At 44.7% G+C, this 22300-nt stretch overlaps 1 protein-coding gene across 4 annotated transcripts in view; it reads right to left on the reverse strand.

Annotated features, from left to right (window-relative positions):
- Positions 1-21129, reverse strand: part of Pex5l (peroxisomal biogenesis factor 5 like) — a 207777-nt gene extending 186648 nt beyond the window's left edge. For 3 of the 4 annotated variants that reach the window (XM_051157053.1, XM_051157051.1, XM_051157048.1), the window contains exon 1: positions 20882-21127. In XM_051157053.1, the coding sequence (XP_051013010.1) occupies positions 20882-20902 (21 nt within the window). In that variant the 5' untranslated portion in view covers positions 20903-21127. Of the gene's footprint in view, positions 1-20881 lie in introns of all 4 variants that reach the window. The other variant, XM_051157052.1, reaches the window with a different exon arrangement.
- Positions 21130-22300: the final 1171 nt, after the last annotated feature.

Genomic DNA, 22300 nt, shown 5'->3' on the forward strand with positions numbered 1-22300 from the left:
ACTTTCAACGTGTTCTGCTCAGCTGGGGTGATTGCAGTGCTTAATTTACACCAGTGGGGGATGGCCTGTTAATTTACCCTCAGACGGAGTGCTGTTTCTCCAGAAGTCACAGCAATGGCGAGAGAAGCTTCAAATGCTTATTTTCCATATATTCCACTCACTCATGTTGTTTTCTAAAATATTCTTAAGGTGAAGCCTTATTTTATTTAAATAAGTCTTAGATAAGTTTGCTTGTATCTCATCAACTAAAATATTAGCTCCCTAATGAGGGGGATTATTATAAACCTTGGTTTCCCTAAGAAGAAAACATGCTTGAAAACACGTCAGTGAATAAATGAATGAATATTTACTTTCATAACATAAGCACGATATAGTGTTACCAAGAAACAGTTCCGGGTCACAGAAAGGGGTCAGGACTCAGTATTTTAGGCAGTTAGAATGAAGCATGGGGACCAGATGAGTGGGTGCGGTAGATCTAGGGAGATGTATTCCTTCTGCCTGCAGCAGGTTTTATTTCAGCACCCACAGTTTGGAAATCAGACAAGGCTTCCTGGGAGTGTGGCCAGGAAGTAAATTGGATTTCAGCGATTCATATTTATTATGGCTATATCTTGTGTGAGGCTCTGTATGGGACATATATATTACTCTAGGGTGTCGCTCCCCTGTCAAGGCAGGTGTACAAGCCCTCACCTCTGCACTTGAACCTCACACAAGTAAAGCAGAACACGCACTGCATGCCTGCACGTATGTGGTATGTTAGTTACTCTTACCGTTCCGATTTTCCCTGACTTGGTGGGTTGGAACTATTCTCGCCACTTTGTAGCTCACCTAAGCACAGTCTTTAAAATAACTGAAGGCAGCACAGGGAGGCTAGGCCTGCTTCACCACCGCTCGGCTGTATCTGATAACTTCCAGGGATGGGCCTCCTTTCCATGGCACTGATGTAGTCCCTGGTTCATTTAGAGACAGTGCCCACATCTGTGGCCAGGTGGTCGGTCACCTCTAGAACTTCCTTTTGTGTGGTCTGTTGTCAGAGATGTGTTTGCCCTGGCTGCCTGGCTGGGGACCTTGTTCTTTCTCACACAGGAGCAGTGGTTGCTGGGAAAAGCGGCAGAAAGACTCACAGGAAGCAAGAAGCGCATTTGGACAGCTCCCTAGAAGCTGCCTGCCTGGATGTCTGGGACGCCCAGTTGCTATCTTCCTCAAAGGGCTCCCCCACTGCCTCTTGGACAGTTCTCTGAAGCTTTTCCTCATGTCCTTGTCTGTCTTGTTGCTAATCAGGAAAAACAGGGCTAGAGTTTAGGACCACTGTGTTAGAGGGATCTTCAGAGACACAGACATCAGCGTAAGTCACCGCTCTCACCCTAAAGTGCAGCCGTCCATCCATGTCTTTCAGCTCTGTCTACTGAGTCTATTCTGACCTCGTGCAGACAATAATGGGAAGAGAGAGGGAAGATGTGGTTTCGATGGGCTCCACACCTAGCGGCAGGTTCCACACTGTGTGGGAAAGAAAGCATCTGAGGTTGTGAGAAGGGCTGGGTATGGACCGCAGAGGTCACTCCACCTCTGGAAGGTTACAATTGTAATAAAGTCAGTAAATTGGACCCGAAGTCTCTGGGGCTTTTTGTATTTGCATAGCTCATAACCACGCTTATGTAAATGCTGCCTGAAGAGATGCACAGATTCTTCCCTCGTGACCAGCCTTTTCTGTTTCCTCACAAGTCAAAGTTATCCAAAAGCCTTGAGATGTAAAACTATCACACTCTCAACAAAGGGTCCTGCCTCTTGTTAGAGTCCTAGTGACTGTTCTCTGCCACCTGAGGGTGTCTCGTTACATTTTCAATCAGGCAATGCCAGTGCCTTAGTTTGGAGGCACAACATAAGGTTCTAGTTTCCCCCTCTCAGTTTCCTCCATTGTATTTTCCCAAGGAAGACTGTCCCCATACCTCCTCTGATACAGCTGTTTGCAGGAATGTCAGTTTCCTAGGGACATTGGAGATGAGGGAATGTAAAGATGTGTTAAGACAAGTAACTTGTCTGGCTAGTTTGAGGGTATAGTTTGCATTATCATTTGAATCTGAATTTTGAACCACAGGAAGTGGTACTGTCTATTTTTCTCGTGAACATTGTTTACTGACTGGTGGTCAGTCTCAGTGGTGTAGAGGTGTTCCTACACTGGCAGCACAGTAGTGAGAGCCTCAGCAAATTCCATACTCCTGCTGTCAGCAGTCACAGATTCCTGGGCGTTTGTGGAGTGCATGCTCACACACTTCCATTCTCCAGCATGAAGTGCTAGGGGACTGAAGACACCCGCTCAAGGTCACACCAGTGGGGGAAGATATTAACCTGTGACTTCTCCATATGTCCAAAGGACAGCAAGAGTTGAAGATTGTCTTCGCGCCAAAGGACGCCAAGACTCTCACAGTGTACTTGATAATAAAATCTTGCAATTAACTGATAGAAAAAAAATCCAAACTCAGCAAAACAGAATAGCTGGTAAAGAAGAGCAGAACAGATACACTATTGGTTTAACCCTGTGGTAAAGGGGGATCAATAGTTTCCCACTAGAGAAATCCAGCTCTCTCTCTTGTATGTATAGAATAAATGCTGGGCATCATTTAATAAAACAGCCCTTCTTTATATTAAATAGTATCTTAAACGCTCACTTAACAAAATTTTGTTTGGAACACATGGATTACAGTATTGAGAGAGTGACATTATGTTTACTTGTTTGTGGATGGGAAAACCAGGACTCATGGCCAACAGTGGTTTCCCGCATGGTGGGTGCCCTCACTAGCCCTGGGAACCAGCTTTTCCTTTTGATGCCAAACAGAAATGTTTGGGTTTTCATGCACCTGCCATTTCTTTCAATCAAATAAGAATCTGAATAGATTTTTTAGGGAATGCTTAGTTTTAAAGGGTGTAGCATGTTTTTTTTGTATAATCATTTAACTATGTCTTCAAAGATCCCAGATAAAATGCTTACTTCACTTTTGTCTATGGGCATCTTTATGAGTTTGAATCAAACCAAGGAGATTAATAAAGGCTCATTATAAGATGAATTAGTTCCACAGTTAATAATTTAATCCAGCATGTACAAAAGCTCTCTTTATCTGCAATTTTGCTTTCCTCAGTTTCAGTTACCCATTGTCAACAACGGCTTAAATGGAAAATTCTAGAAGCAGACGGTGCACTCGTTTTGAATGGCCATTCATTTGAGTAGCACAATGAATTTTGATACCATCTGCTTCTGTCCGACCAACATGTGAATCATCCATTTGTCTGTCTAGCACATCCATGCTGTGTATGTTATGCCCCACTTAGTCACCAAGCACAGTGTCACAGGGTTGACACGTCATAAATGCCAGTGTCTATTCCCACGGAGGCACCGCATCGCTGGGGTCATCATGGGAAGATGGGTGAGCAGAATATAAGAACATAGCGACTGCATTCACAAAGCTCTTGTTATAGTTTTATTACCGGTCTATTTTAATATTAGTTATTATTCATCTCTTAACGTGTCTGATTTTTGAATTATCTCTCTAAGAGGTATACAGGGAAGTACATTACACACACACAGATATAGAGCAGGGAGGTATCTTGTTACTATTTCTGGTTCAAAGAATACTTGGAAGGTCTGTGAAATGAAGCACCAGTAGATAGGAGATTCTGTGCCTTAGCCTGGAGTTAGAACGCATAGCCAAAGGAAAACTGCTCCATGGGACAGCAGGGTGATGGGCCTGTGGCAGAGGTCCAGCCAGGGTTGGGGTGTTGTGAGCATTGAGGAGGGTGTGTCACTAGAGCCAGAGGCTCTGAAGACTCATGATGGAAAAACCAGGTCTAGATGGATGTTAATGGGTCACTGAGGATTCGCAGGGAGTGGAAGGACCGTTCTAGTCACTGAGAACACCACTAGGAAAGGCCAGAGGTGTGCAAGCCCAGGCCCAGTTTAGAGGAGGGCATAAAATTCAGGAGTGCATACAATGCATGTGGGAACATCGTGGATGCTAGAACAGGATGCCATCATCTCTGTGCTACCTTAAGCTCACCTTCAGAGTGCTACTGCAGCTTTTCCAGCCCTGTCTTTAGGGCTTTGGTTCAATAAGACTGTGCTAGGGTTTGAAGTCTGCACTTATATCCAGGATTTTAAGATAATTCTGGAGATGCACACCTGTGAAGGTTGCTATAGAGGAGGTGTACCATGAAAGGACTTGAACAGAAGGGCAGTTTGAGCCAATTAACACTAGAACAAAGAGGATATAAATACATACATTTGCTCATCCTAGGTTGCAAAAGGACGGATTTAGAGCCCATCTTTAGACTTCTTAGGTAAAGCTGATAAGTCTCTCGAATAGTCTAAGTGGTGGCGGTGAGGTGGGAGAGACGCTGGGGCAGAAGTGCTGGGGTCAAAGGATGACTGTGTTTAGATTAGACTTCGGAGTGCAGCAGGCAGGAAAGACCAGCTCTCAGGTCCCTGAGGGAACAATGGTGCTACCACACAATTCAGGACAGGGGGAGCTGCCAGCTCTGTGGTGTTGCTAACAGATGCATATTTGAACTTGAAGCAAGTGGCGGTGGTTGATACAGATACTGGTAGTTAGCTAAGGAATTTCTGTCCTTAGATAGATATTTAGGTTGTAGCAGGCTAACTACATTTCTTTATCTGCAAAGAGCTTATCCATTTATTTTATTTTGTTTTACATTAATTTATTCAGATTACACCTCGATTGTTGTCCCATCACTTGTATCCTCCCGTTCCTCCCTCCCTCCTGCTTTCACCCTATGAGCTTATCCATTTAAACATGTATTAAAACAACTGTGTGTAGTACAAAGATTGTAGTAACTTTTTGCAGATTCTTCACAGTGCAAAGCGTTCGGCTTTTTATATGGAAAACCAGAGCAAGTGTTCTTTAACATAAAATAGAACATGGAAATTTAATCACCTACTGATTTTGAAATCAGGGCATAATTAGACCAGATTATGATAGAGATTTATTTATAAGTATTAATTGTAACAGAATTGGCTATGAGAAAACCGTCCATAACTTTTACTTTACATAGGGCTAGTGTTAATAGTATTACATCTAATTTTATAATGTGAATTTTTGGAGATTGCATTTCTAGACTAATTGGAACTTTTAAATTAATTTGAATAACTTAGGGAACAGTGGTTTCATTGTCAATAGAATTGAACTTGAACTGAGATAGCTGAGGTCTGAGCTATATACGTTTCCTCCATGACAATCTTGCGCCTGCCCATTAGAAGTGACCACTTCCCATGGTCCTGGCACTTTCTCTATTCCTTCCTAAAGGTGTTTAAGAGCATAGGGACTGTAGAGAACTCCTTCAAATAGTAATGGGTAATTTTTGGCAGTGAAGTCAGGCATTTAGGACAAGTCAGCCAGGGGATAAAACACTTGGGTATGAGGCGTTGGTGAAGTCTTGGCAGTGCTGGTGAGTCATGGGAGCTGTGAGCGATGGGGCTTTGGGGGCTGAAAAGATGACGAGACAGGAGCACTGGATGCTTCTGTAAAAGGGCTTTGTTCCCATCACTCCTCTCAGGGGCTCCCACCTAACCACCTGGACTCTAGTCCCAGAGGATATGACAGCCTCTTCTGGAATCTGGAGACACTGCATTTACATGGACAAATGACAGACAACAGACAGACAGACAGACAGACAGACAGACAGACAAATACACCCCTACACATAGATATATGTAAAATTGTATTTAAAAAAAACATGTTGGGCTTGATAAGAGGAATTAAGTCACCGGCGTCCCCTCCAAGGGGACTGTGGAACTCTGGCCTCCTTCCTGTTTTGTGCACTGGCCTTGAGCTGAGTGGGCCTGTTCTGCTCCACACCTCCATCAGGAAGTAATGCTTCTTACAGAGCCCAAAGCAATGGGTTTCAAACTACAAATTAAAGCTTTCCTAACCAGGATCCCAAATCAACACTTCATCCTTGTAGGTTGATTATCTCAGGTATTTTACTACAGCAACAGAAAGCTCACACAGCCACCACATTATTATAAAATATTTTATATAAAAAGAATAAATGATAATTTATATATTAGGATTTAGGGATGAGGGATATTTTGGCTTAGCAGATGCATACAACCCCAGACTCTCTCTCTCTCTCTCTCTCTCTCTCTCTCTCTCTCTCTCTCTCTCTCTCTCTCTCTCTCTCACACACACACACACACACACACACACACACACACACACACACACACACACACACATATATATATATATCATGGAGCAACAGAAATCAGAGTCTCAGAGTTTTGGTTAAATCATAGCATTAATATTATACTGGTCACCCAAGCCCACTATGGGAGTTGACTCTCTAGTTGGTGTTGACTGTCAACTGACAGCATCTAGAATTACCGAGGAGGCAAGCCTCCAGGTACGCCCGTGAGGGATCGTTTAGGTTAGGGCTTGCATCTGAGAATATCACTAAGAGAGTATCTTGATTTGGTTAATATACGTGGGAGGCCACATAGCAACTCTGGGTGGGCCCGTTTCCTGGGTGAGATCCTAGCATATATAAAATGGAGGAATGGATCAGATCACTAGCGAGCAAGCATTCACTACTCTCTTCTTTCTAACTGTAGACAGGATGTGAGCATTAGTTTCAAGCTCCCGTTTTCATGACTTCCTTGTTGTAGCCTTGAAGTGTGGGATGAAATAAATCCATCCTCCATTAAATTGCTTTTGGTCAGAGTATTTTTTTTTTCTATGAGAGAGAGAGAGAGAGAGAGAGAGAGAGAGAGAGAGAGAGAGAGAGAGAGAGAGAGGAGAGAGAGAGAGAGAGAGAGAAAGAAGAGAGACGAGAGAGAGAGAGATATAGGAGCTATAGCTCCTATCTATCTCTCGCGAGATAGCGATCGCTCTTCCATTCTTCCGCCACCTCCTAGATGTTTTACCAAGGGTACTATCTGCTCCCAAGCAAGTGCACTCTGTTGCTAGCAAAGGTGTTCAAATACCAATACCACCCAGGAGTGGTAGAGCTAGGTCACACAGTGGGTCTGTCTTTTAAGGACCCTCCATAGAGATTTTCCACCCAAGATTCCCAGGAAACGCAACACAGAGCTGCATGCACATCAGTGTCTACCCATGAACAGAGAACAGGTAAAGAAAGTGCAGTTTGTGTACACAAAAGAACTTATTTTTAGCACTAAGTGTAAGTGTGTATGTAACCGTTTATGGTAGATGAGTAAGTAATGATAGAAAAGCACAAAGATCCCACCCTCCAAGGGAAAGCGCTAGGCATTCTGGAAGTCAGCGAACTGAAACGCTTTACGGATTTGGCATCTGCCTTTGAATAAATGGTAGGAAAAAACGCGTCTTGGCTTTCCACCCTCCACGACTATCGCAGCATTCCAGGAAACTTGCAAAATCCTTTGTGCTCGTGAGTTGAGTCACTTTGTAGTGGCTGAAGTACCGACATGGAAAAGGGGCCCGACTTCGTTACAACATCTCCGGCCATAGAACAAAACTCCGAAGACTCAGGTTTGTCACCTCAGCTCTTAGTGAAGAGGTCAGAGCCTGCCTGCTCACTGTGTGTGCTCTTTAGCACTGCAGCGATTGAATACCTCTCCCCTCTGCCAAGCTCTAATGGTGACATTGTGTGGGACTCTTTCAAAAAGTGACTGCTGTTGCAGAGATATCAGAATTTTGTCACAGCTGAGAATCTACGATGGAGATGGACAGCTTTGTGGCAATGGGTCTATGGCATACTCAGGCTGAAAAAGAGAAGTCTCCTAAGATTATAACCCACAGCTCATTCTCTGGGGGACAAGGAGGATTTAATCCTTGATTTTATAGAAATACCGAGTATCTTGACCTTAGGATATGTTTAGGATTTATTTTCTAGGACATGGTTAGTAGTGAGCAGGGACAATCTCCCTTGGCCATGCATAGATATACTGTCCATGGGACAGAAACTTTCCATCCAAATAATTACTAACTACTAGCTGAGTCAGGGAGGAAGTGTCTTGAAACTTAGAGTGATGGAGTGTAATCCCACAGAACTATGGCTGCTTAGAGATATCGCCAGGAGCCATTAGAAGGATCTATTGCACTTCTAAATCTGGACCGCCAGTCTGTCCTGAAGCTCGAGAGAGGTTCAACCATTAAACTGTGAAGACTGCTTTGACAGCGAGTGTTGGTTAATTACAGGGCCAATCTAATTACAAGGTTCCTCCGTAATTGATTCCTTTTCAAGTGTGTGGAAACTTCACTTGATATGCATTTGCTCCTGGAACTCGGGGGAATAGACCAGACCCTTCTTGGAGTTGTGTGGATCTTAGAGTTTGGAAGGCCATTCTGACTGCACTCTGGGGTCCATAATAGAGGACTATTATGGGCCAGCCTTCTTGCCATCCTTTCTTCGTTCCTTCCGTTCATTTCTCAGCTCACCCCACCCATTCAACATGCTACAGGAGTAATATGCACTTGCACCACTAGTGTCTAAGGATGTCAAGAAATACTGGATATTGTCACTGCTGAAGCCAGGCTTCGAGCAGTTGGAGAGGCTCAAAAATGCTTAAAATTATATGCTAATTATCAGATGAGTGAGGTGGTTAGAAGGGGGAGCAGATATGGAAGAGGACATCCTTGATTTTGCTTAGTGAGGCAAGGGCATTGACACGTGAAAGAGTGACACTCGCCGAGAGACAACACAAGAGAAATGGTAAAGATGAACAAACACTGTGGACGGAGGAAGGGGAAGAATCCAGAACTCTGTGGGAAGGGCAACAATGGCTGCCACAGTGAACAGCCTAGAGTAGAAGGTGCCACTGCATCCCTCCTTCCACACATGATGGACAGGAAAGCTTTGCAAGCTCCACGAAGACTCTGAAGACAGCATCTACTGAGGAAATACTATGTGTTAAGCCTTTGCTATAAAAAGATCTCATCTACTGAAGTGATTGAGGTAGGTGTGTGTGAGTGTGTGTGTGTGAGTGTGTGTGTGTGCGTGTGCGCGCGCACACACACACACACACACACACCTTTCCATACCACAGAAGATGAGGACAGGAGTGTTGGCAATAAGGTCACTGGTACTATGGACTGAAGTTTGGACCTGTTTGCCCTTGGATGGAAGCTCTTTTTTGTTACTTCTGTTCTGGGCAGTGTTAAGTCAATTTGACACAAGCTAGATCCCTCAGAGAGAGCCTCAAATGAGAAAATTCTACCTTAAGATTGGGCTGTAGGCAAGCCTGCAGGGCATTTTCTTAATTAATGACTGACTAATTAGTGACTGGGGGCTATGACTCATTGTTGGTGGGCCACCCTGGGGCTGGTAGTCCTAGGATTTATAAGAAAACAGGCTGAGCAAGCCATGAGGAACAAGGCAGTAAGCAGCACTCCTCCATGGCCTCTGTATCAGCTCCTGCCTCCAGATTCCTGCCTTGTTTGGGCTCCCATCCTGATTTTCGTCAATGATGGACTAAGATGTGCAAGCTTAAGCCAAATAAAGCATTTCCTCCCCAACTTGCGTTTGGTTGTGTGTTTCATAATAACATTAGTGACCCTAAGACCCTTTCCTGATATAAAGGAAATGTATGAAGCATGCCTCTAAATCCACTGAGGCTTCTGAAAATGTAGCTCAGTCAGCAGGGAGTTTCCCTAGTAAGGATGAGGTCCTGGGTTCGATCCAGGCCCCCAGCATGGAATAAACCAAATGGCGGTGCATGTCTATAAGCTAGGCACTTGGGAAGTGGAGGCAGGAGGACCAGGAGTTCAAGATCAGCCTTGCTTCTATAATGAGATTGTCTGAGACCTTCTGTGTCCTCCTTTGTGACCTGATGAAGCTGTGAGCTTGCGCTCTGAGGACACTGATCCTTTAGATTCTACCCTAATTAAATCTTTCCCCAGGCATAAGAACGCTCTTTCTGGTCTTACATAAATCTCCCTAACAACTCACACAAGACACTTTGTATCAGTTTTAAGGACTCTAGTGCTCAGGGCATACTGACAACCATCATCTTCAGGGTGAGCTTGTCATTCTAATCCGCCCACATCTGCTCATTAAATTCCTGCACACAGAGGACAAGGATGTCCTTATCTTTAAGGTACATGGTATGCATTTTAATTCTGATTAGTTACTGACTTATTTACATGGTTCTTTCCAATTTCTTAAAAGGAACAGAAGTGGGCAGTAGACAGACATTGACAAATGACAGCAGCAGCATTTTCTTCTTCTTTGCTACATGATTTAAAAAGCCAATACCAGGGTTGGAGAGATGGCTCAGTGGTTAAGAGCACTGACTGCTTTTCCAGAAGTCCTGAGTTCAATCTCCAGCAACCACATGATGGCTCACAACCATCTATAATGTGATCTGATCATACTGTATACATAATAAATAAAATCTTTTTTAAAAAAGCCAATACAGCCCAATTGTACCATATTTTCCTAGAGTTATGTGAGAAGGGAGGCAGGATCAGGTAAGAACAACATGAAAGAGCTGTTTGCTTTTAACTCTTACCACAGAAGGCTGACTGGAGGGCAGTTAAGTCAGCAGAGAGCTGGGCGTTCCTCTTAGCCTCAAGATAGCTCTTCATGTGAGAGGAGACATTCTTTCAAAGTACTTTCCGGAACCCAGACTGTTTTTCACATTGTTTTTTTCTGAGTCTCAACACAAAGTGGATAAGGCATTTTTCATGGCAGGCATCGGGTTGCCGCTGTGCCCCGCCTCCTATCTCTCAGTCTCTCCCTGGAGTTTGACTACACAGTACAGGGTCCATGCTGGTGCCAAGGGGGCAGTGCTGAAGCTTTGCGGTGAGGCTTCTGTGTACAGAGGTAGTGTGGAGGCCAATGCTGCACTCGCTCACTTTGGTGCTGGCAAAAAGGAGCTCTGGGGTGCAGACTGCACAGGCGCTCCCGTCAGCCCTACTTGCATCTGGTTTGGCCTGGCCCTCTTATCTAGTCCTGTCAGCCTTAGTTTAGTTCCAGGAGTCTGTTAATACCCCCAATGTACTTCTTTTTGCATCACAAAAGAAAAACCTCAGACTTCTTTATTTCAAAATATCTCTCCCGCCTACAGAAGAATTGGTGGGTAGTACAACGGGTCCCTGAATGTCTTTTTCTCAGATTCACCAACTTTTCTTTTTATAATAATTTTTGTTCTGTTTGATTATTTGTGATCTCTTTTCCCTTTTCCCATATGCCCTCTCTCTCGGCACATACATTTTATTATCATTTGCAGTTCAAACAAGAGGAGCTTACACATGCCGCACCCTTTCTTATCCTTTCATATGACAGCATGCATACTTTATGAAGACTCTTTTTGAGGTATTTTTTAATCACATGCTATACATGAGTTTCACATGACATTTTCAGACATGCACATCATGTATTTTGATCATATCCACCTCGTTACTCTGTCTTGTCCTCTGCCCACTCCCATTGGTCTCCTTCCTCTTCCCAACCTAATTTCATGTCTTATTATTTATTCATTCACTTATTTATTTGCTTGCCGTGTGGCTCAATGCATTTGCTTAGGGTCACTTAGGAACAATGGCATCGTTTTATGCTCCTGCACGGGTTCTCCGACTTGAGAAATTTAACACCTACCAACACTCTTGACCTCTGGTCTGTGTTCCAATTTCACTAACGTGTCCACCAGCTGTATCCTTAGTAACTGTCATTATTCATCCAAGATCCACTTAAGGACCATATATGGCATTTATTTGTCTTATCTCTCTAGTTTCCTTTTAACTTGCATCGGCTTCTCTGCTTTTCCTTCTTCTATGACTTTGGTATTTCAGAAACACAAAGTCTGATTGTTTTATAGAACTTCATTTGCTTTAGTTTGCCCGAGTTTCTTGTGATTAAACTGCAGTGATTTTGGCATGAATCTCATGGGGCACCAGGCCCAGAGCTCAGATACCCACAGGATTCCTCCTGACACCGATTTTTATTGCTTAGTTCTGGTGCTTCTTCGTTCAGTCATTCAAACGTTAGCATCTGTTCTTTCTAAACTTGCAGGTGATGTTTTAATGTTACATGCCTGTCTTCTTTCTAATCAAATGTCACTGCCATTGGTCAAGAGGTTTATTTTGGGGGAGGGGGCTGTCTCATATGGCTCAGGCTGCCCTTGAAACTGATACATAGCCAAAGATGACCTTGAAATCCTGATGCCCTGCTTTAGTTCCTGAGTGTCCAGATGTGCCACCACTACCCCCAACTCCCACAGAGCATCCTTAAGAGTCAGTTCCTATGATGATGGAAAAAAATGATTACTTTTCAAACTATGCCAATTGCTTCTGCTTGTTATTGTTTGAATATGTTTTTTAAAAGTGAGTTCTCACCTGCCGTCTGAGGTGGAGCTTGTTTTCAGTTACTCACATTTAAGAACCTGGTTGAGTACATTTAGGGAACTAAGGATAATGCCAAGAACCTGTCAAACTATTTCACTCAAATATTCCATCTAGTCTGTGCACAGAAGACAATGTATGTGAGCACCATTAGGATGAGAAATAATATAAGTCCTCAAGCTAGTTCACTCCACTTTTGTAACACGTTTCAGGCCAGACCTTCTTCCACTGTTAGCCAAAGGACTGCTAAAATGGGCCATGTAACTTGTATCAAATAGTTATAACACAGCTGAAAATCAGGAGAATGTCAGCTTTGGTGACTGAGTGCCAAACACCTGGCTATTTGGAAACATATCCTGGTTTATTGCAATGTTTACTTTTTCACTTAGCTTTTTTGATGTCATAAATGTCAAAATAAGAATAAAGGTGCAATGGAAATAAATACCAAAGAAAGGCAGACTTCATACCAATATGGCTCTAGTAATTAAACAATGTGGGCCTTTGGGGGAAATAAACACATTTTTTTCCAGTTCCCAGTTTTCCATTTGTGGAATGAGATGGCTGAGGTGAACTTTTAAACAGGTTTTAAAAACTAAGAAATCTATGACCTGAAAACCAATGAGCACCTTCTTTTTTTTTTTGAAACACAGAAACTGTTCACCTAGGATGTTCTATTCAGCACATTTGGGTCCAAGATTATTTTGGAGTAGACCAAATACCAGTAAGATGGCCCCCGAGCCTTCAGAGAATAGAAACATCAGCACGATTTAGTGTAAAGAGGCTCAAGCCGTTTCAGGCTATCAGAGTGACTGTCTTTCCCAAGAGAGAAACCATCTCGCACAGCTTGCTACGGTCAGACCCAGAGCGATGTGCCTCATTTGGACAGTCACGCTATCGAGGAGCCATTAAAACACCAGAGATGTCCTCATGAAACAATCGAGTGTAATGGGCTGTTTATCCGGAGGAAGAAAAGACCTCAACGGATGAAGACACAATAGTTTTTCAGAGACAGGAAGGCCGTTTTATTTAGGTGGAACATTATGTTGACGCGATCTCTGCCGGAGGGAAACTTGGTGTCTGCTCTACTGTCAAGGCAGAGAAGGAGCTGTCCATAGAACAAGACATTCTGTGCACATACACTTTGTGGTCACTGCTCTTGTCAGCTGCTTTTTTGGGGACCTCATCATGGTTTCGGGACATCAGAAAGCTACCCAAGAATTAGGTGTCTGTAGAGGGTCTCAGTTCAGTGGTAGAGCTCTGCCCTCCACGCAGAGCTTCTGCACAGCCTTAAATGCTGATGTGCATATCAATCCCAACCTGTGTCTGCAGTAGCATCTGAGATTCTGCAGTTCCAACGAGCCCGCAGCTGTTTCACTTGCACACACTTATTTTCTGATTCAAGTGTTGCATGGCTACATTACCTGAGCGTGGCTTTTCGAAGCTGCCGCCCTAACACCATGAACACTCATGTGCAGGGCTCACACAGCTCTGGCAGCCTTATTTTCTCCTAAGTTTTTATTTTTGCCTCCTATCGCCTTAGGAGGATTCGTGTTTTCTGATTGTCAACTCTCTGTTCACACTGTGTATTGATCTTGTGGGTCTTGGTCTGATGGCCACCTACCAATTGCCCAGTGATAGGACAATATTATCTGGCAAGTGTTGGATTTGCTTATCATAGATGTCACGTCAGTTGACTGAACACCTTTTTTTGAAACACAGAGATACGTGCATGTGTGCAGACACACACACACACACACACACACACACACACACACACACACACACACACGAACATACCCAGTGTTTGGTGTAGACTTTCTCAGTATGTTTTGTACTGCATTTCTTCTGCGAGCCATGCTGGTTTCGTAGCAAGGGGCTTACGTGTGCACAGACACTGGCCTGCTTGGCCACTTCTTCTCTCTGCATTTGGCTTTATAAATGTCAAACAAGCATCTTGACAACAGGATGCCCTGTGTGGTGCTTTCCTACTGTTTATCCCTTTGGGAAACTTTACCTCACCCTGCCACGTTACCAGTTTGCACTGCAAAACCTATAGAGAGTAGTGATACAATTTGATGAAAAATCAAAAAGAATAAACCTTTTGCAGAACCTTGCAGCTAAATTAGTAAAATGCCTTGAGATCCCTTGAGTCTTTACCTGCTGTCCTACTGTGTGCTCACCCTGTGTGCTTAATCTGCCTTTAAGAGAACAATGTAACCAATGTAACCCTATTTGCCTTGGCTCTCCCATGTAATCAGCTTTTACAACTTAAGCTAACACTTAGCTTTAATCTTAAGTGATGTGTTCTTCCACGCCCCTGACCCAGAGTGATACGTGTGCGTGTGTGTGTGTGTGTGTGTGTGTGTGCGCATTGTGGTAATCATTAGCTCAAAGTAGCCAACAGGTTGGAAGAAACTTCCTACAACAAAAATCCACCTTGAGTGTGAGAAACAATGTACAGACAACTGGGTTGCTGTACTGAGTGAGTGAGGGCTCTGAGGTCTGTTGGGGTCAGAGCAGAGCCCTTTGTTGTGGACACAGTGACAGGGACAGGCATAGACCAGTGACAACCACAAACTGCAGACAGAAGACACAGGGAGAGAAGTGGAGAATTCAAACATGGGCTCCCTCCTGATCCAGATAATCCAGGAGGAAGTCTGTGATTTCATTGCTCAGTGTGATGCTGGCATGCTTTTATGCCTCTCATGTTATCTTCAATGCATTTAGCGAACCCATAGAGAATGGTTCTGTTCCTTTCCTAAACAGCAGCCTGCACGTAATTCCACAGGCAAAACATTCCATGTCCTTTAATCATCACTCATATGGAAGCCTTTTGAACTTGTGTACTATGCCAGTTGCTTTTAGAGGCGCATGGCTTTGAAGAGGTGCATGAGAGTGAGAATTCTGCGTCCATCACCCTAGGTAGATCACTGACATCGGAACAGCAGTAACCCTCTCTTGGTATCTCTATGACTCATAGATCACCAGATGGTATTCTTTGGGAGAGGAAAAGTGTTGCCACGCTAAGCCTCCATCACTGGGCTTGCCTGGCTTTACAGAGGTTCCTTCGCAAAGACAAGGGCTTGGAGAGCTGAGCGTGTATCTCCAATGCTAGCTACCCCACCTGCCTCTGGTCTGTGCAACTGCAGCAGTGCTAACAGAGTTTGGTGCATCTCCCTCCAACAAGACAGTGGGTAAACTGTCTCCTCCTATCCCAGCATGCAGACACTGGCATCCACATGTTATAACAGTGATTGCCTAAAAGAAAAATTCATATAGATGAGCTGTTGACTGAAGTGTGATACTGGCCATTTATTTCATGAAATTTAAATAAGAGTATGCTAGCTCCTAATAAAAATATATCAATGTGTTGCACTTAGCCACCACAGGATAGCACTGGCAGCATGTTATATATTATACCTTGAGAACTGAAAAATAAGTAATTTTCTTGATACTGAACCAACAAGGAATTACCTTCCTGCTTATATTTGACATAACATAGAGTAATTGATAAGGCCTAACTGTCTTTCTCAGCTGGCTGGGGAAGGTCAGTCTCTGATTCGGTACCCTTACTGAAGGATACGGAGTGGGTGAGGAGAGGTAGAAATGATGGACGTGCAATGAAGTAAGTCATCACTGAAAGACTGTCACCCCTTGTTCTGGTCTTATCAAAAATGACTTTGTCATTTATAAAGTCTCAGTGGAAAAAAAAAGATGGTGATGTAATCCCAGCACTGAGAAGACAAAGACAGGCAGATCCCTGGGAGTTCGAGGCCAGTCTGGTCTACAAAGTGAGTTCAGGACAGCCAAGGCTACACAGAGAAACCCTGTCTTGAAAAAAATAAAATAAAACAAAACAAAACAAAACAACAACAAAAATGATGATGCCTGTTTCAGAAATCTGACAGCCTTTTTTCTCTATCAGTCTATTTGATTTTTGCAGGGAGGGAGGAGAACAGTTTTTGCTGTGTAGCCCAGGCTGGTTTTGAACTTGTGATCCTTTCCCTAGCCCCTGACCTATTGCTGGGATTACAGGCATGTGCCCGCACACCTGAAAACACACTTGAATTGCATCACTATTGTTACCAAAATCCAGATGGACTTGGGTCTTTCAGAGCGAGGGTAGGAACAGTGGTTTGCCTGCATGCTCACTTCAAGAGAGATATACCTGCATCAGGAAGGTGATTCAGAGCAATGAGCCCCTGAAACAGTGCAGGTGACGCCACTGCTGGCAAAGTGTGATCCCAAGAGGAAGAGAGAAAATCCAGACCAAACCAGCCAAGCAAATGGAAACTGCCTGCCAGATGTTCTCACTGCAGGGCACACTGCATCTTAATGCTTCTGAGGTTGGGAGTAGGACTGCAGAAACTCTGGATTTTAAAGTCAACAAGCCCTGTTTTAACTTTCTCTTCATCAGCACCTGAAAAAGGTTTTGGAGTCCAAACATTTGTAGTTCCAAAAACATGCTTTTATGAAGAATTTTTATAAACTATGAATAAAATCTACAGAGCTTATAAAATGGCTTTTAGAGTGTCTCTTGTTAACTGTTGGCTGAGGAATGAAATTTGTCAGTGTAATCAGATATCCCATAATACTAAACCTCAACAATAAAAATGTCAGTGCTAAATGCTCAGTGTTATGTCCATACCAAGTGTAACTGCTTGTGAACGCACAGAAAGGCATGTCAGAATCTTACTGAAGATTCCCTTTAGTTTTGACCATCTGCTTAACTGGATGTGAATTTTCTTCAGTGGAGTTGTATGTAGTTACTAGTGAAGACAATAAACCCATTGTAAAACTGTTGATCATTACTCCATTACTCATAGGAAGGCACTACCATGAGGAGAGGCACTTGCCACCTAAACTGGGTACAGGGGCCAGTGGCAAGGCATATAGGGCACCCTTGACCAAGACAACAAAACCAAGCCCCCAAACGCCAGTGGTTCAAAAAGCACTCTGTGTGTGTGTGTGTGTGTGTGTGTGTGTGTGTGTGTGTTTGTGTAGGGTTGGCAGCTGATGACTTAGCAAAGGGTTATATTAAAGAAATGACATAGAGTGAAAAGGTACCATGGGGGTGGGGGTGGAAGAGGCATCTGCTGGAAACTGGAGTACCCAGCGTAACAGCAGCAGCTAACTGACGGTCTCTGCTGTGGCAAGCTGAGGTATGGATGCTGAAAGCTTCCACAGCCTACATTGGCAGGACTCTTGCTTTTTGCATGGTGTTGAGAGGACCCAAACAAACCTCCAGTGGTAGGGTCTAATATATTTACATGATTTATTTATCTAAACAGATCTCCTTTGTGAAAACTTTAAAGAAAAGCTAAAGTAACTGCATACATTAAAAACACAGCTCAAACCCATTTTCAGAGGCGGGGGGGGGGGGCAGGAAGACAACAAACCAAATGCTGAAGTTGAGAGTGGCTAACAATCTTGTAATTTTATGGTGTACATGTTTATGTATTGAGAGGCTTAAATAAGTGATGACTCTGCACCAAATGTCTGTGGTAAAGATTAGTTATCATCACAAATAGATTATTTTTAGGCTGACTTTCTTCTGAAATAAGTTTTTATAACAAATAAATTACCAACTAACTCTTCACTCCCAAGAAAAAAGCATCTTAGTTGAAAATGTAAATTGCATCGCTCTATATTTATACTCCAGCAGGAAGTGAGTTGGGTTCGGAAAGTATTCAGGGACCATGGGTACTTTGGTTCCTGCTGGCAGTGTTAACTCACACCCACATGAGCAGAACAAGCACCTTAGCACTGGGTACAGAGACAGTGGGATTAAGAGCACAGGGTGCTTATCAGAAGTAGACAGCTTTGTCTATAGCTGATGCTGAAGTATATTTAATCACCATCATTCCCCTTGTGGCAAGGGAGAAGGAAGCGAGCCTATGGGCATCACTAAGGAGAGCCATCTTTGCTTACGTTACTGGGGCACTCAATTCCCTCTAGAAATGACTGGTGAGCCGGAGGAAAACAACACAACTACAGGGAACAGCACCTGACTCCTGCACCCGAGAAACACACAGCAATGACCGTGAAACCAAGAAATGTGTTCCTGCCTGTGCCCTGTCTCTCTCAAAGAGATGCCACTTTTCATCTTGTAATGAGGGGTCAGAATGAAACAAATGAGTGTTTCTAACAGCCTGTGACTGCAGGTTCTCCCGCAAGTAGACTAGTTAGCCTTCTGTGTCAGAATCAAGAACCGACTTGCAGAAACAGTATGTCTCAAGTCCAAAGGCTCAGCAGGAGTTTTAACTGAACTTTTTTTAAGGTTTCATGTGAACACCCCCTCCCTTCACTCCAGATTGTTATTTACAAGGCACTTTGTTTTATTTTTTTAATATCTTGCATACAGATAAGTGAAGACTTAGAAGGTATAGGACACTACCACAAAGGGTTTCTGTTTTATACCTGCCTTAATACAGCCAAATAATACCAGCCTTTCCAATGAGCCCAAAGCTGGCAGCAGCCTCAGTCAACCAATGAACACTCCTGGTCTATGCTACAAAGGATGTGTTGAGATTTTTAACTGAAAATATAGGTAGACACACAGGATGGAGCTAAACCCACTAAGGTCCCGTTCTTTAAATATACCAGCACTATGGGGGGTCTGTCTACAGGCTAAATGACAGTGTTGGGGGGAAGACAGTGGGTATTTAAGAGTGTAAACAAAGAGCTATATCACGAATCAGGTTGTCAGAGGTGATTTGGGGATAAACACAATCCCCATTCAGACCGTGTCTGAAATTTTATGTTCAACATAACGGTTAAGAGAGGAGTGGGGGAAGCACTGGGCTCTGGAATTTTGGCGAGGATGCCGGTCAAAGCTTTTTGTTTTGTAACATTTTCAAGTCAGGCTTGGCGAGAGAGATTTGTGAGCTTCGCTGTAAGCCCTGATGTGCTGTTACAGCAGACACGTCACAGTGGAAACAAATGGACAGCCTTAGAGACACAGGCTGTCTCTTCTTCCAAAGTGAAATTCAGCCTTCAGATATGATTCTAGACCATTTAAGTTTCAATAGCAGCCTTTCTTAAAATACTCTGAAAATTGAGTTAAAATTGTTTTGGAGTGTGTGTGTGTGAATTCACCAGATTGTTTCTTCAATTTTGCATTCACAAGAACATATTTTGGAAAAAAGAAACTCACCAAACCCCCTAAAACCCAAAACGTCATGGAAAGTTTTTAATAAATTGCACGAGGCAGTCAATGTGGATATAAGAATTTTTGAGAGCTGAGGCTATTTATTCAAATGTTCCTCTTTTACCTCTGTAAAAAGACTATTTAAGAATGATAAGTAAATAATGAAAGTTTATCATTCTTGGGTGAAAACAAAGCATAAAACTAAATCAGTCCTTTGCTGATTTTTTTTCCAGTAGTGGGAGAGTTCTTTTGATTTAAAATTCTCTAGTCAGGCAGATTGTATTTGCTACATATTTTTAAAATTATACTAATCATTATCCATCAAATGTGACATAATCCCATTAATGACTTTCAAAACAAGATGATATCAGTGACAGGGCAACGCTATCGGAATTCTACTTGGATGATTCTGAAGTCTAACCAAACTTAAGACACAATCAGTAACATGCTTTAGACATGATACAATTAGTACCATGCTTTAGACAACAGTACTGGATAGCTCAAAGGAATTTCCCCAAGACCTGGAAATCAAATATTAAGTCATGCACGCAGCAGCATATTTGTTATGTCTCCAGGAGTCTAAAAAAACAGTGGAGCAGCATCTTCGGTACTCACACCGACACACGGGATGGATGCCAGGTGTGGAGGACACCGCCTATGAGAACTGACTGCTAGCTGAGAGTTTTTGGAAAGGAAGCCCTGGGGGAAACATGTCCAGGGATAGAGAACGAGCTTCTCTCATACTTCAGAGTTAGTGTTGGCTTATCTCTCCACCACATGGCAGCATAATTTTATCATGAGGAAGACTCAACCTCGTGTATGAAAAACTAGAGTCAAGGTTAAAATAATCTTCCAGATGAGTACAGCGCTGGCATCTGAAGAAGCCCCTCCTGAGAACCCCAGGGGCGCTCCGCTGTGAGCTGTGACTACTGGGACAGGTGACAATGTCCCGTCTCCTGAACGGGAAATACATCATCGCGAATATTTAAAATAAAACAGAACACCGCTACCGCGGCTAAGTGCTGGGACTGTGGTATGCCCCGTGCAGGCGGGAGAGGCGGCAAGTCTAGCTGATGTTTGCCCTTCAGCTGACATACGTGCGAGGTGCAGCGATAGGATTGCTAGGAAACATGGTCACCTCCTCTGGGTTCCTCTGCTAGGATCCCAGAGCCGGCTTAAAGGCACAGGCTCAGGACTACACAGAAAGCAAACTTCCTTGCACAAGTTCCCGGTCTTTCCTTCCCATCCCACCCTGGGAAACAGTCCAGTGCTACTGGGAGACGCAAACGCCTGGGTCATGGTGCACCAGTCACTTGTTGAGTTGGGCGAGGGCATCTCCGGCCCCCTAAGGAACTTGGGGAGCATTGGCTCCTCCGTCGACCCTCGGAGGGAAGTCTCTTACCTGCATGTGTCCCTGGTACATTCTGCTCCGGCGTCGTCAGGGCTCCCGAGGCCGAGGGTTGCTCTCCGGGCTAGCTGGTAGGGAAGAGAGGGGCGGGCTGCGCGATGAGGGCTCTCTGCGAGGGGCCCGGGCCACCGGCGACTGGACGCAGGCTGGCGAGAGGGCAGCAGGGCGAGCAGCGCGCTGCGGAGCTGTCCTCCACTCGGGTGCTGAGCGCGCGCGGGCACGGAGACGCGGGACCGGGCTCTTCGCGGGCGCGGTGCTGCTCGCCGCGCCTCTCCAACTCTCTGCTCCTGCACCCCACTTTCCTAGCGTCTCACGAGGCTACCGCGTCCCTCCCACCCCCCGCCCCTGATCCCGAAGCCAGCCCGAGCCAGTCGCCGCCACAGTTGCCGAGCGCAGGGCGCGCGCCGCCCTCCGGGGCTCGTAGCCGCCGAGAGCCGCTGGCCCGGCGCGCGCGCTCTCGCGGAGCCGGAGGCGGGAGGGCGGCTCCAGCGAGCGCGCTCCCGGGCGGTGTTCCGCTTGCTCACCCTGGTGGCTCACTGAAGGAGGAGTTCCATGCCTGAAAACTGCTGACTATCCCATACAGTGTGCGATACCGAGACAGGGGACTGACCACCAGCTGGAAGAAAAGTGGGAGAGAAGCAGTAGTCTCTCCGGGGAGGTGAATCCTGACAGATCGCATGCCCTGCAGACAGTAGGCCACCTATGGGGGCTTTGGAAGAGTTTTGCAGGCTGATTGAGCTCCAATGAGTTACCTATGCATCCCAGTCTCAGCTACCTCTGAGCATACTATTTTAAAAAATCACACTTTCTCCCTGCATTAAGAGGCTCCATCCAGCACTGATCGAAGCAGATGAAAAGACCCACAGCCAAACATTAGGCATGGAAGAGGCGGGAGACTGCGGGCGTGGGGGTGGGGCGCAAACTTCACAAGAAGGCCAACAAAGTTAACTAGCCGAGGGCCATGGGGCTCACAGAGACTGAACTACCAACCAAAGAACATGCAGGGACTGGACCTAGCGCCCCCCCTTCCCGCCCCTATGGGTGGCTTGGTTTTCATGTGACTCTCCTAGCAAGTGGAGCGGGGCGCGGGGGTGGGGGATGGGGAGGCTGTCTCTGACATAGACTCTGTTCCCTGCGTTTGGATCACTTTCTTCTAGCTGGGCTGCCTTGTTGGGCCTCAGTGGTAGAGGATGCATGTGCTTAGTCCTGATGCACCAGAGCAGGTTGGTGCATGGGAGACTCCCTTTTCCTGAGGAGAAGGAGAAGGGGGAAGTGAGGAGAGGATGGGTGTGACCAGGAGGAGAAGAAGGAGACAGGTGGTAGGCACTCAATAAATATTTGCTGAAGGAGCGACCTGTTCCGTATACTAATATACATAAGGAGAGTGTTTGATTTGATCCTGAGTTGAAAAGA

This window comes from Acomys russatus, chromosome 15 (genome assembly GCF_903995435.1).
Source record: "Acomys russatus chromosome 15, mAcoRus1.1, whole genome shotgun sequence".
Classification (NCBI taxonomy): Eukaryota; Metazoa; Chordata; class Mammalia; order Rodentia; family Muridae; genus Acomys; species Acomys russatus.